Genomic DNA, 13961 nt, shown 5'->3' on the forward strand with positions numbered 1-13961 from the left:
TGTACTTTTACATAAGTGAATAATTTTCATTGAAATTGGGTCACATTTTGTTATGCTTAAAATGTTGATGACCACTAGCTATAGATTTTTCTCAACCAATCGCGATGTGAGAGTTTTATTGATTGTTCTAGAACCCACGAGAAAAACACATAATAAAAAATGTTCATTGTGGTAAACGAAATAATAATTTGATTTAAGTAAGAGTTGTTTTTTTTCCTAATTTGTAAAAACCCCTTACGTGATAGAAAAAGATGAATGTTATATTCAAAATCTGCATAGCTGAATAATGGAAAATCCGTTATAAAAACCAAAACAACTTTTGTGTATGAAGTTTAAATTTGCAGGCCTGTGTAATTGATCCTATTTTTTGTTTGTTTATAAAATCGTAAGTACAGAATAATCAATTTTGGTAAGTTTTAGGACTAAAAAGTTGTAAGGCTGGTTAGATATTTGCTAAAATTGGTTATTTTTTCTTCTTTTAATTGAGCATTTTGAACCCAAACTCTTGTGATTAATCAGCCTGTGAAGGGTTTCTGCAGTAATCAGTGTAGCTCAGTTCCCAGAACTGTCTTTGTGTGGTCCAACTGCTAATGCAACTAAGTTTTAAAAAAAATCATCATTTGAAATAAACAAAAAAATATAAGTTCAAATGTTAATTTCTGCACAGCTGTGAGAAATTTTTCTTGTAAACAAAACATTCATCAATTTTCCAGTATTTCTGCTCACCCCAACTTAAAGCTTTTATTTGTTAAGAAATTATCATCCTTTGGAAATGTAATGAGTTTTCCATCCTTGTCTGTCGGAATCCTATGTTGTCACTATGATTTCTCAGCATGTCGTCTGAATAATTACTAATTAAGCTTAGCTTTGAACATAGTTAGAGCAAATGGCTAAAAATGATTGGATAAAAGAGATTATTATTTATCTACATTGGTATAAGGTATACAGAATAGTTGTAGCAGTAATTTGTGGTTTGTCAACATATTAGCTACCAGGAACTTGCATTGGGTTGTACAAAGGATTCTAACATAAAACTTACAAATCTGAAAATTTTTTGTTACTTTAGAAATTTTTTTTGTTTTTTCTTGAGAATGTTTTTGGCTTTAATTATATCTGTTTGGAAACCACAAGAATATTCTTCTGTGACAAGATATCAAACTTGTGTTATTAGGTTTAGTGAGTTTTATAAGTAACAGGTCTTTTATTTTTGAATATATTAAGTTTATTGTATTCAGACAGCACACAATAATAAATTAATGTATAATTGAAAAGGAACTACAATAATTATCTATAAATTGATTTTTACCAAGAATATTGATGACAAATGTTATTAAACAGTGTCTATTAAAGGTAGCAGTAAGATGAAGTTGTAGGTTGCCAATAAATCTTGTTTTAGTATTTTTTATGATTTGTAACTGGAAGGAGTGAGTCAGACAAAATATCAAAAGAAATGTGTACTTGATTACCAAACAACTTGAAACTGATTGGATATATAAAATGGAATGTTCTGATTGATAACTAAAGCAACTACTAAAATTAGTGTCTTTTATTTTAAGTATTTCCACTGTGAAAAGGGAAAATTCAGAGGATATCAGTGACATTTATCTGATCTTGAGAGTGTTAGAACTAAATTGGCCTTGTTAGTACAAAGCATGCATTTATTAGTGTGCCACAGTATTAGTCTTTCATTGTTTCATTTGCTTTCTTTAATGATAAAAATCAAACTATATGTTTAACAATGTATTTTATAAACCACTGTAGGAAAACTTTGTGTAGTATAATTTGAATTACTTACTTTTTAAAGTTGAGCTAGTCACAAATCTACTTGCAGAAGGACAGCATTTGTCTCTGGTGGAGCTAGCAGCAAAGGAGGTTGCAGCTAACATTCCCTTTGAAGTCGTAGAGAGAGTCTATCCTCCTGTACCGGAACAGTTGCAACTGCGTATAGCATTCTGGAGTTTTCCTGAAAATGAAGAAGACATTAGGTATCTTTAACCTGTTCTTTGTATTTTTTCAACAAAAACTTATTGTCTTATGATGATGATGCTATGTCATTCAAGTATAATTAAAATTTGTGTTTACTGCTTTGGTATAAAATGAAATTTGTTCTAATAATTTATAGTTGGTCTGTTTATTAATTTACATTTCTAAAGTAGAGAAGATATTTCTTTTTTTTTGGTAATTTTGGAATTAGATATGATTTTGAACACAAAAGTTATCTTCAAGCTTATAAAGATTATATATTGTACATTTTATAATCATAATGCTTTAATGATAGGGCAGTAATATTACCAAAATCTAGCTAATTTATTGTGTGAAGAATAAAAGTGTGTCTTTATGGTGTAATAAACACAAATGTATTAAAATTGCCATTCTCTGCCACTTGGAAATAATGGTTATTAAATTGTGAAACCTATGTTTTAAATTCTTTAATAAATGTGAATAAATATATACATATTTGCTTTTTGAAAAAAGTGGATATATATGTATGTGTACAATATTACAAATGGGCAGGTATGGTGTAATTTTACTTTTTCATAATTGTTTGGTTTTTTCAGTATCTTCATGATATTTTTTCTTTATGTACAGGTTATATTCTTGTTTGGCAAATGGAAGTGCAGATGAATTCCAAAGAGGAGAGCATCTTTTCAAAGCAAGAGCTGTAAAAGAGCTACTACAAATAGGTATGTTTCATAAAGTTTATTAATACATATTTATTACAAGATTATTAAAAATTGATAATTTTAAAATTGGGAATAGGGATCTTTAGTGTGTTTTTTGTCTACCATGAGTATAAATCTGTATAATAGCAATATTGTTCTATTTGAAACATTTTAGTTTAATAAAATGTGTAGTTGGTGTATGATGCTCTCTTGGGAAAAATGACAATTTTTGGACTGACTTCATGCATATTGGATGGCTATTGCTCCTGATATCATTGCACCAATGTTACCATTGATAGTGGTACTACATGTATGATCACTATGATGTATGGTATTCAACATACCATGTGATATATATATGCTTGTAAAATATATATAGCTACTATATTTATACCCTGTAGCTATATGGGGTGTCTGTAAATATTGGATTGTAGGGACTACTGAACAATACTGGAATGGAGCATGGACTGGATTTTGTAACTGCATGAGTTTTATACATGCATGCAGGTGCAATGCATATATATTAAAGGTGTGGCAATACGATACTCATATCATATCATGAAGCCTTAATATGATTGTATTGATACATTGTCTGATACAATACGGTTTATGTATCTTCACGAAATTTGGTAAACTTTCAGTAAACATTATAAGTATTTTGTACAGAAAAAAATCAGAATTTCTAATAAAGTATTTTTGCCAAAAATTAATGATTCAATAAAAGATGAGTATTGAGTACTACATGTTGTCATCATTTCTTTTATCAAAAACATTACATGCAAAGTAACATAACAAATTAACAATAAAGTAGATAGACAGATATTAACTTTTTTTATTTTACTTCTCTTGTCAGCTGCCATTTAATTGATCAAACCTGAGAATTTGAAAAAGCACTGTAAAGTGTGAAGTACTTAAATAAGACAATGTTAGTAATATAGATAATAAATTACATACAAGACTGTCAAACTTTGTAACAAACCCTTGGTAAAAACTTTTGTATTTAGATACGTATCGTATCACAACATCAATATCTAGATACGTATCATATCGACTACTATGATGAGATATGCACCCCTAATAAATATACGTGCAAACTTTATAGTTTTTTTTTATTTTAAAGCTATGTATATAGATAGCCATTTGAATTTTTCAAGTTGTATAGATGCATGTATATATATTCAATGCAAATGTAGAACAATGTGCCATAGTATAATAGCATATGTATATAAATAAGCATTCTAAAATATTTCCTATAGTTTTCATATTTCCCCCTTTCTCTTCCTCCTTTCCACTGGCCATAGTGAGGCCAGTCATGGTTTTGCTCTAGCTGGCCAGGTTTCCTGTTAGTGACATTCTGTACACTACAAGTTCAAAACATGTTAATTAACAGTTATGAAGTGATTACATTTATATACCTTTTCTCCCCCTTCAATTTCTGATGGAGTTTGGGTTGTGACAGTTTCAACCCTCTTCCACCGTGATGACCCTAAACTCTGGTGGGCTGTTGCTGCTGCATTCTTTATCTGAAACTAAATATTTTCTAAATAGAATATATAGCTACAAAGTTTCTGCTTCACTTTCGCCTAGAATTGCCATAATTTTCACTATCTCCTGCTTGCACGATTCTTGCAACTCCTTATAGTTAGCTCCAAGAATGGTTACTCTATCTGCAGTGTCTATAAAATTCACAGTCAGTGCAGTGTTAGCTATAATTCAACATTTACCATCAGCCATCAGTGTGATTGCCGATCCAATGCTCGAAAGTGATCTTGGTGCTATCTTTTAAACTACAGCTTAAAGATTTCTGTTGTGGAAGAGATCCTAGACATTTGTATGACATTTTGATAAGTGACATAAATACAGTTGCAACAATAAGTTAGTAACCACTATGGTACATGTGTCATGCCTGCCATATGAACATTAACTTGTATCCATGGCCTGCACATAGCTACATACATATGCATGTAGTAGATTATGAGGTACATATAAACCATAACTACATTAAAATGATTGGATGTCAATGGTTATACAGCCAGTTATTTGCTAGGTAGTCAAATAAACTTAAAAACTACCCTACACAGTGTGCAACGATACATATAGTATTATTGCCCAGGTTTTATTACAATACTCAAACATTTTTGCTGTAGGCTGGCAGAACAATTTTATATAATAAGAAAGACAAATGGGTGATCCCTATTATGAACCACTCGCATAGTTCATGATATTTTGTTTTTGTAGATCTGTACAATTGTGTTTGTATCCATGACCAGTTTATGAGACATGACAAAAAACTTGTTTTTAAAACTTATTGCTCAGTGGTTTATTCTTAATGATTAAATATTCCTCTTTACAAAAATAGGTATGTATTGAAGTTGTTCATTGCCATTCATTAATTGCATTTCATGAGGATTAAATACAAGCTGTATTTGACTTAGCTGGCAGGTAGGGAATGATAGTTGTAATATGTTAATACTAAATGTTACATAATGACAGCTCAAGTGTTTTACACCTTGAGACAGGTGAGTCAAAGTCACATGTCATGACTTTTTTAGGAGTTACATTCAAAGTTTTAATTAAATAGCTTTATTATCAGTGTATGTCCATAAAATTGGTATCAAAACATTGTTTGTTATTCAAATGTTAATGTTTTTCAATTTCTTAATTTCAAAAGAAAATATTTAAATAAATTGTCAGTCTTCACATCTCTTCTGCGTCATGTGTCATTTCTTTGCTCTGAATTGTCCATTTGAGATTTTCTTTTTACAAAGCTTTCTGAGTTTCCTGGAAAATACACAAGTGTAAGTTAAATGTCTCTGAACTAAAATGTAAAATTATAGCCTTTAAGCTTCTTGCTTTACAGAAATATAAGCAATAAACTGGTGACCACATTGCCATTTCTCTTATAGCACATCTTGCTTTCAAAAAAGTCACTAATTTACTCTACCATTTGCTATTGGATTATTATTAACCAATAGAAGTAAAATATTAATATACTGAACTCCTTATAAGGCAAGCCCATTCTGAGAACAGTATATGAATAATTTTGTCTTCAGTTTCATTCTTTACTATCCCAGAGTCACCTCAACCAGCGAAAGACTATTTTAAAACTACTTATAGCTTAATTAGAAAGCCAATTAATTTATTATAGTTATAGGAGATCGTATTTTATGTGTGTCTTATTATTTTGTGCTCTAAATTGAATATTTGAAATAAATATTTTGTACTGTACTAACAACAACCCTACCAAAAATTAGTGTTAATTTGTATTGAGACTTCAACTGCAAAAAGAGCACAACACCCACATGTAAGTACTAAATGTTTTGTTTTTTCAGTATATGTTTTACTTATTATTGTAAATGTAACTAAAATGTAAAAATTAGACACTTATTAGGCTAGATAAAAAAATGCAAACAAAAAAGTGAAACATTTCTGAATGATGAATGCACACGAGCTTGCTCATGCATGATGTGATTCAATACTTTGTGTACTGTAACTTTCACTGTGGTTTTGTGGGATAATTTATTGTATTGTTATACTAGTTTAGTGGTTAGATGCAGTTCACAGAGCAATAAAATTAAATGAAAGCAATTGTGAAAAAGTTAGATGACTGAAGATCTTTGGATAAATAACTGTCCGTTTTAATATGCAGTCATTCTAGAAAGAAAGAAAAGGGTAATTTAGATTTGGTTTCCATATTTTACATGGTAACAATGTCTGCCAAATGAGCTGATCCCGTATATGGTGTCAATCAAGGTAGAGAAAATAATGGATGAAATATAAAGTTTTACTGAAAACAAAATTTGGTATTTATTTAGGAGGTTCTAGAGATTGTGCAAATTAAATATGAAAACTGTAAGGTGAAAAATATATTTTTATTCTTAACATGAAAATTAGCTTACACTTAGGCTGACTCGGTAACAGCATAGAAAATTCCTAGGCAAATCTTTGTTAAAAATACTTAATTAAAAAATCTGATTTTTTTTTTGTGTCCGACAAACTTGTAATGCTTGCTAAAAGCTTGTCAGATTTCATAAAGTTCAGGATAATTATGCTTCCATAGTTACATGATGATTACTAGGTCAATAAGAATGACTGAACTGCTTGTATACAGATGTTCAAATGACTGCTATAAATAATCTTTCAACTAAGACTGTATATTGCATGTAGTCTGGCCTGATAAGTCCTGGTATTGAACAAAATTCTTTTACAGAAGTATACAGTGAGTAAAGTATAATTTACATGCTCTTGTACAACTTCTTATTGAAAACTCATAATTTGAAACAAAAGCCATAAATGATGTAGAATGTAAAACTTACATTTGGATAAGGTATGTAGATAACACATTCTTAGTGTGCAGATATGGTAACAAGGTATTAACAGAGTTTGCATGCTATTTAAATACAATAGAAACATGTATACAAATAATAGCCTGCCTTTTCTAGATGTATTGGTAGAAAGGAATGATCAAGTTAATTTACAAACATATTTATTGGAAATCTTATCTGTTCTTATGCCATCACACCAGGAATTATGTCATACTAAAACAAAAAAATGTCTGTTTTACACTCATATTTACAGAATTTTTAATATGTACAAAACAAGAGGAATTGAAAAACGAGTTCTTACTAATGAAATATACAGCAGTTGAAAGAAGATTAAACCCAACTATTGTAGATAGAGCAGTTAAGAAGTTAACTAATGTTGTAATAATGGATCAAAGTATTACTTTAAAATCTAGTTATGATAAAATCAAAATGGAATGTTTAGCTTCCTATATGTTCCAGATTTAACTGCTAGTTTATTTAAAGTGTTTAAAAAACAACAAATATTTTACACTATATTTAAACCAATAACTAAGATAAAACAACTTTTAGGTAATGCTAAAGATGTCATATAGTTAATGGAAACAGCTGGAATTTATAAAGTTGAATGTGAGTGTGTAAATATTTATGTTGGACAGACAGACAAAATGCAATTTAAAATTTTGTTTAGCAGAACATAAGGAATGTTTAAGAATTAAAGATTGAAAATTCTACCAGAGCAGAGCATGTACAAGAAACAGTAATAATGGCACAGCCAATAACATCCATGAATCTTTGGAAATAATAAAGTATAAGATAAGATTGTGAATTAATAAGAGACAAATGTCCAGTAAATATCTGAGCAAGAATTTGGCAGTAGTAGTAAACCTGCACACAGGTTTCATGACCTAGTTAAAATAAGAGGGAATCCTCAATAACTGTAGCACTTGAAATTCTTTTAGGCAAGATTATAGTAAATTAATCTATGAGACCTTTTTATTAGCTATATTTTTGTGCACCACCAATACCAGGTGTTAGGTGCATTTATATCTGAATCAATTTTATTATTCATTAGGATCTCAACATACCCTCAAATTGAAATTATTTTATGCAGGATTAGAGTGAATTAATATATGAGTGTGTTCAAGTACATCATTCGAAAGGGTTTGACCTCCTGAGTCCAAAACTGCAATTAGATCTTAAATTGGTCAAGAGATGATGGAGCTATGACCTAAAAATTTGTATTTGAAAAAAATGAAAAACTCGGAGCCATTCGATGAACTGTTATGTCGTGTGTAAAAATATACATATGACATTATTATGTTTTGCAATTTCACTTTTGATAATGACATTAAAACGTCAAAACATGTAGAGACAACTTTTTGAAGACCATAGATTGGCCTGAATTAAAAATGTTTTTCATTGTTTATCTGTTTAACATTATGTGTTATATATTATTTTATCATTGTATCATTTTATTTCAGGGTTTCATTTAAGTGCAACAGTTCTCCCTTCTCAGAACCCACCAATTTGTAAAGGCTCGTATAGCGTAGCTGTAACATTTGATCGTTGTCGAATTACATCCTGTACCTGCACATGTAATAGTGCAGCATCTTGGTGTTCCCATGTTGTTGCTGTTTGTCTTCAAAGAATACATCAAGTAAGTCATGAACTTCATTTCTAATGTTTTATAACAATTACTGTTAATACAGCAGCCATTAACCCTATCAACCTGGATACCCTTTACTGTGCATAACTCAAAGAAAAAAAAGGTTAATTTAGGTATATTTTGGTTTTGTTTTTTTTTTTTGATGGTTATGAGGTCAGTCGAATTGACTGATCCCATTTCGAGATAGAGAAAATAACAGATAAACTATAAAGTTCTACTGAAAAAAAACGTTGGAAATACATTTCGAAGGTTTTAGGGATTATAAAAAGGAAATTTGATATTTTTGAGAAACAAAAAGTATTTTTAGATGTAACATGAAAATTCTTTGCACACAGACTATTCAAAACAAATACTCAATATATTCACAGAGAAATCTTTATTTTATTTTATTAAAAATACTTCACTAAAAAGTTTATATGTGAAAGACTTGTAATATTAACTGAAAGACTGCCAAATTTCATGAAGGTGTACCCAATTTATTGAGAGTTATAAGTATTACATTTATAAAGACTTTACACAAGTACAAAAGGTAACATGAATTGACTGACTCCGTAGTGAGAGAGTTAAGGTACCAGTATAGATATATTTGTGTGGAGCGAGTGTGTCCTGGTAGTTAGCGTGCCAGATCATAAAGCTGATGTTGCATGTTTCATGTCCAATTACTGCCAAAAACAAAATCAAAAATGATGCCCCTCACTTTGGGGTGGGTGTATTATAAGTATGATAATCAAATCCCACTACTGGGTCTCACAAGAGTAACCTATGAATTGGTGGTAGGTAGATTTGACTAGCTGCCTTCTCTGTAGTCTATCACATCAAAAATAGGGATGGCTAGCACAGATACCCCTTATGTATTTTGTGTGTGTGTGTGAAATACAACAAACAGACAGAAAAGATCAGAATGAGGTGACACTGAATTTCATTTTCTTAATCATCAATAAAAGTCAAACAAATTTAATTGCTATGGCTTTGTAATACATATGTCTAGTTAAATAGCTGTGAACAACAAAATCTGTATCCTGAACTTAGATATTGGCATGATATAGTTTATTTGGCATACTACTATTTTTCTAAGGTAGTGTTCTGTGTAGTTCTAAACCAAGTGATACCTGTCATGTATTTCATATTATGGGAGGAAAATAAAATTTGGAAGTTTTGACTCTATATTGCTGATCCTAATATTTTAGGAAATCATAATATCTGTTGTTATAAATTTCATGTTTTATTTCCTATTCTTTCAAAAGGATGCCCAGTTCACACACATTCCTGTAATATATATCTTTGTCAAAAAATATATATATATATATATTTTTCACACGTATTGTAAAAGTTTTATTGTAACTTAAAATTATTAAGATTAAGAGTATTCTCAAAGACACAGGTGAAATATTTCATTTATTATGGTCAAGAGAAATTACATTTTTAAATGAGTGAGGCTACTCATGTCGATGGTGTGAAATATTTGTTTTTTTTTCTTAATGACGTTTCACCCTTCCTACTGTGGCTGTTGTCAGGTTTATGTAACACTAATTTAAATAAGTAATTGAATGATCTGTTATCACTGTTTTAACTCTTTTTTTTTTATACAGGCACCTTTTCTGTGCATATCACAAGGTTTTGCTGAGTTACATTCAAAATTTAATTCAACTACTTAATTATCATAGTGTATGAATAAACTTGGCATCAAAATGTAGCTAATAATCTAAATTTTAATATTATATCAACTTTAAGTTCTTAATTTTCTAAGCCAATATTAAATAAAAATTCCTCAATTTTGCCTAATATGAGAATTGTGATATGTACTCTCTAGGTCTTCCCGTTTCTCTAATTTATTTACCACCACTCTTAGAAGTATAGAATTTAATGTAAATCACTTATTATAATATAGTTATTACTCAGGCAAGTCATAATTTTTATAGCTTTCAGTCTTATTTGTTTACGGAACCATAAACTAAAAATCAAACCCCTCTTGCCATGCCCACCTGTCTCATCCTCTCTTTAACAAATTGTCAGTAGTTTTCTCTGACATTTAATACTATATTATTCATAACCAATAGAAAGCCAAAGTTTTAATCTATCATATTACATTGTTTCTTTGTACAAAGTATAACCTAATAATATAGGTTGATCAAAGTGTAGATTGAACTAGACCTCCCTTGAATTTAGACTTCAAAGTTGAACAATTTTTTTTGAATACTAAGTTTATTTATTATAAAGAACCAGCTGTTTGATAATAAGCTGAATATGGTTAAGCAACCATACACCAGCTGAGGAAGTCAGACCAGCAGGAGAGAGAAATCTTAAGGATATGTTATTTATTTATTTCTAAGTGCTACAACACATCTCCTCATATATCTTCCATTCACTGATGCTTTGCTTAGGCTTTATCAACCATTAATTAACTCTACCATGCTTAGATGTGAACTTCCTGCCTCAAGGATGAAATTGCACCATTGAATGTAAAACTTTTTTGAAAATCAGCTTGTAGTTATTCTTTCATATATTTAAAAAATAGATACTTTAGAATTGAAATTTATTCAATAAAAAAAGTTTTATTTTATTTTATACATAGCAATAAATGAATAACTACAACATTTGATTTTGGGTTGATTTCAGTGAACTCTGAACAAAAACTTTAATGTTTATGAAATTTCTGAATTTTCTTCTGAGAATATAGTATAATGTGAACAGTAGAGGAAGGGAAGGAAGTCTTTATGCAGTTGAAAGGTATTGAAAAACACATTATCATTAGCATATATTCTGATTTAAAATGAGACATCCAAGTGTGAGAAAGCTTTGAAGGAACGGAAAAAAAACATTGGAAAAAGTCAACTTGCTTGAAAAACTAACCAGCATGCTTATAATATATGAAGTCCTAGTTACATATTTTCAAGGTACAGTGGTATAAATACTGATTAATGTAGTATATCTGGAACAATGTTAGTGAACTTATAATGCATATCTTCACAAAACATGACATTCTTTTACTAAAAATTACGATTCTGTTGTCCACAAAAAATCAGATTTTTTTGTAAAGTATTTTTACTAAAGATTTTTCTTTGAATGTAGAAGCTTTTACTGAGTCAGTCAGAATGAAAGGTGACCTTTATTTTAAGAGTAAAGATTCTTCTTTTCATCTTGCAATTTTTGTATTTCAGTTGTGTAACCTCTAGAACCTCCTAAATGAAAATAATAAAAGTTATTTTTGGTAAAAGTGTATATATATTTTTATATTTTTCTCTACCCTAACTTTAACTATAGTGAAATCATCAATGTATGGTGAAATGAAAAGTTGAAAATATGAAAGAAAATTAATGATACCTTTTTTTCCTCTACACTAACAGCAGTATTTATCAGAAATTCCTGAATTACTTATCTTAACAGTTTCATATATTAACTTCCTTTTAATTTTATGGTTTTATTCTCATGCTTGTACTACTGGGGCAGGAACTATCCTCTGTCAAAAGCAATAAATCACACCAGAAGTCCATTTGCTATTTACATAGAGTTAAAATAAAGAATAGGAACATGATGCACATAAGCTCGAACTCATGATTTATATATATATATATATATATACTAAAGTTTTGTTAGGCTAAGCTAAGAAGTTACTAGTTTTTACATGTTACTTTTATTAAAATTATATATATAGCAATAAATAAATTGTATACATAAAAACAAGGACTTGCTGTGGTTATTATGCAATGATTTGTTGTACTTACCGTGTAATTGAGCTAGTTTGCTACTAAATAAAAATTGAAGATGTTCTTTTTCATAAGTCTTTTTGAGTCTCACATGTTTGTTAGTCCAAAAGAGAATTATGTAGCTTTCAGATATCCATTTTAGAATACAATAAAATATATTGCTCACTAGAATAGAACATTCCCAAAATACTCTATTTTATCTGGCTTTTTAAATAACTTATAAACAAGTTAAAAACATTCCATTAGATGTTTGGAGCAGGAGTATGATGTTAGCACACAAAGAAACTACAACAGACTGTTATCCTATGGGCACAAAAAATCAAATAGCCATAATGAGCTTTATGTAGAGGAGAATCTTCTCTTCCTATTGAATATAAAAATGTCAATCAGGCACATAAAAGTTGATTAGCAAAGCAATCTCAAAAGCAGAGAGAAATGTGAGTTTGGCAAATTTATTGGTATTTCGAGAATTCAGAAAGGTAGAAGACTCAGCTTTTAGATTCTTGCTTTTATTTATTTAGTTTATTTTTCTAATTTGTTGGAAACTAAAGCAGTCTATTTTTGATGTTATAAAATTTTGAAAGGGAGAAATTGGTTCTCAAATATGTCATGTAACATAAAAAGATGAATATTGAATTTATTTTTTTTTAATTACAAAGCTAATTCTAAGATAATGTACAAATTTGAATTATAAACTGTGTTTTTGTGCTAAGTATATTGACATACATTGATAATGAAACTGTTTAATTAAAGTTTGGATGTAACACTGTAAAAGGTCATAATAAGTGCAAAAGCACTAAGCCTAAATGTGATAGGTTAAAATCAGTTAAGAAATTTTGGTAAGTATTTTTGAAGTACTTATTCGTAATTAATAAACTGAAATATGTCAATTTGTTCAGATTTAACTGAAATTTTCTGTTCATTGTTTTTTTTATTTGAAGTACAAAAAATCTGTATTATATACATGTTATATTCCAATTTTTGTTTGAGTGTATTCTCACTTTACTTTTTTACACTTGAAAGTAAGGTCACAGCTACTGTGTCAAAACTAGGAAGATTACAAGACTATCTCTTAAAAAAAATTATCTTTGGAACTGCCTTGAAATTAAAGTAAGATGTACCATTTTTAACTGGGAATTATCATTACAAAGAATGAAATAAGTAATGACTTTCTGAATATAAATTGTTTACAGTTTTGAAAAGTAACCACATGAGAGTGAGAAATAGGAATTCTGTGGTTTATTCTGTTGTCACTAGGTTGGAGCTTAAAGAGAGACTATATATCGTATTTATACTCAGTTTTGGATGTTTTATCATGTTAGCTTATATTCTGTCAAACCGATTTGCTAATGTTAATTGTTTTGTTTTGAAAAACAGTATTCACGTAAATACAGCCTCTCAAATAGAATCAAGATTGATAACTTATGATCAGTTAAATGACATTAAATTATTTATTTTTGTTTACAAAATTTAGGCTTAAAGAAAATTATTTGTAACATCACTGAAGTAGACCTTTAATTACTTTTATAATTTTATTAGTTTTTGCTTATTTTATTATATTGCTTTTGTAAAATTTTTTCAAACTAGAAATATTGATGTAACAAAGTCAAACTTGGTTTGGGTT

General features: G+C 29.3%; 1 protein-coding gene across 1 annotated transcript in view; it reads left to right on the forward strand.

Annotated features, from left to right (window-relative positions):
• Positions 1 to 13961, forward strand: part of LOC106478522 (zinc finger SWIM domain-containing protein 8-like) — a 57057-nt gene that overhangs the window by 1883 nt on the left and 41213 nt on the right. Inside the window, exons 2-4 of the mRNA XM_022382142.1 lie at positions 1805 to 1985; positions 2590 to 2684; positions 8449 to 8624. Of these exons, the coding sequence (XP_022237850.1) occupies positions 1805 to 1985; positions 2590 to 2684; positions 8449 to 8624 (452 nt within the window). The remainder of the gene's footprint in view (positions 1 to 1804; positions 1986 to 2589; positions 2685 to 8448; positions 8625 to 13961) is intronic.

The sequence above is a fragment of the Limulus polyphemus genome, unplaced genomic scaffold (assembly GCF_000517525.1).
Source record: "Limulus polyphemus unplaced genomic scaffold, Limulus_polyphemus-2.1.2 Scaffold220, whole genome shotgun sequence".
Classification (NCBI taxonomy): Eukaryota; Metazoa; Arthropoda; class Merostomata; order Xiphosura; family Limulidae; genus Limulus; species Limulus polyphemus.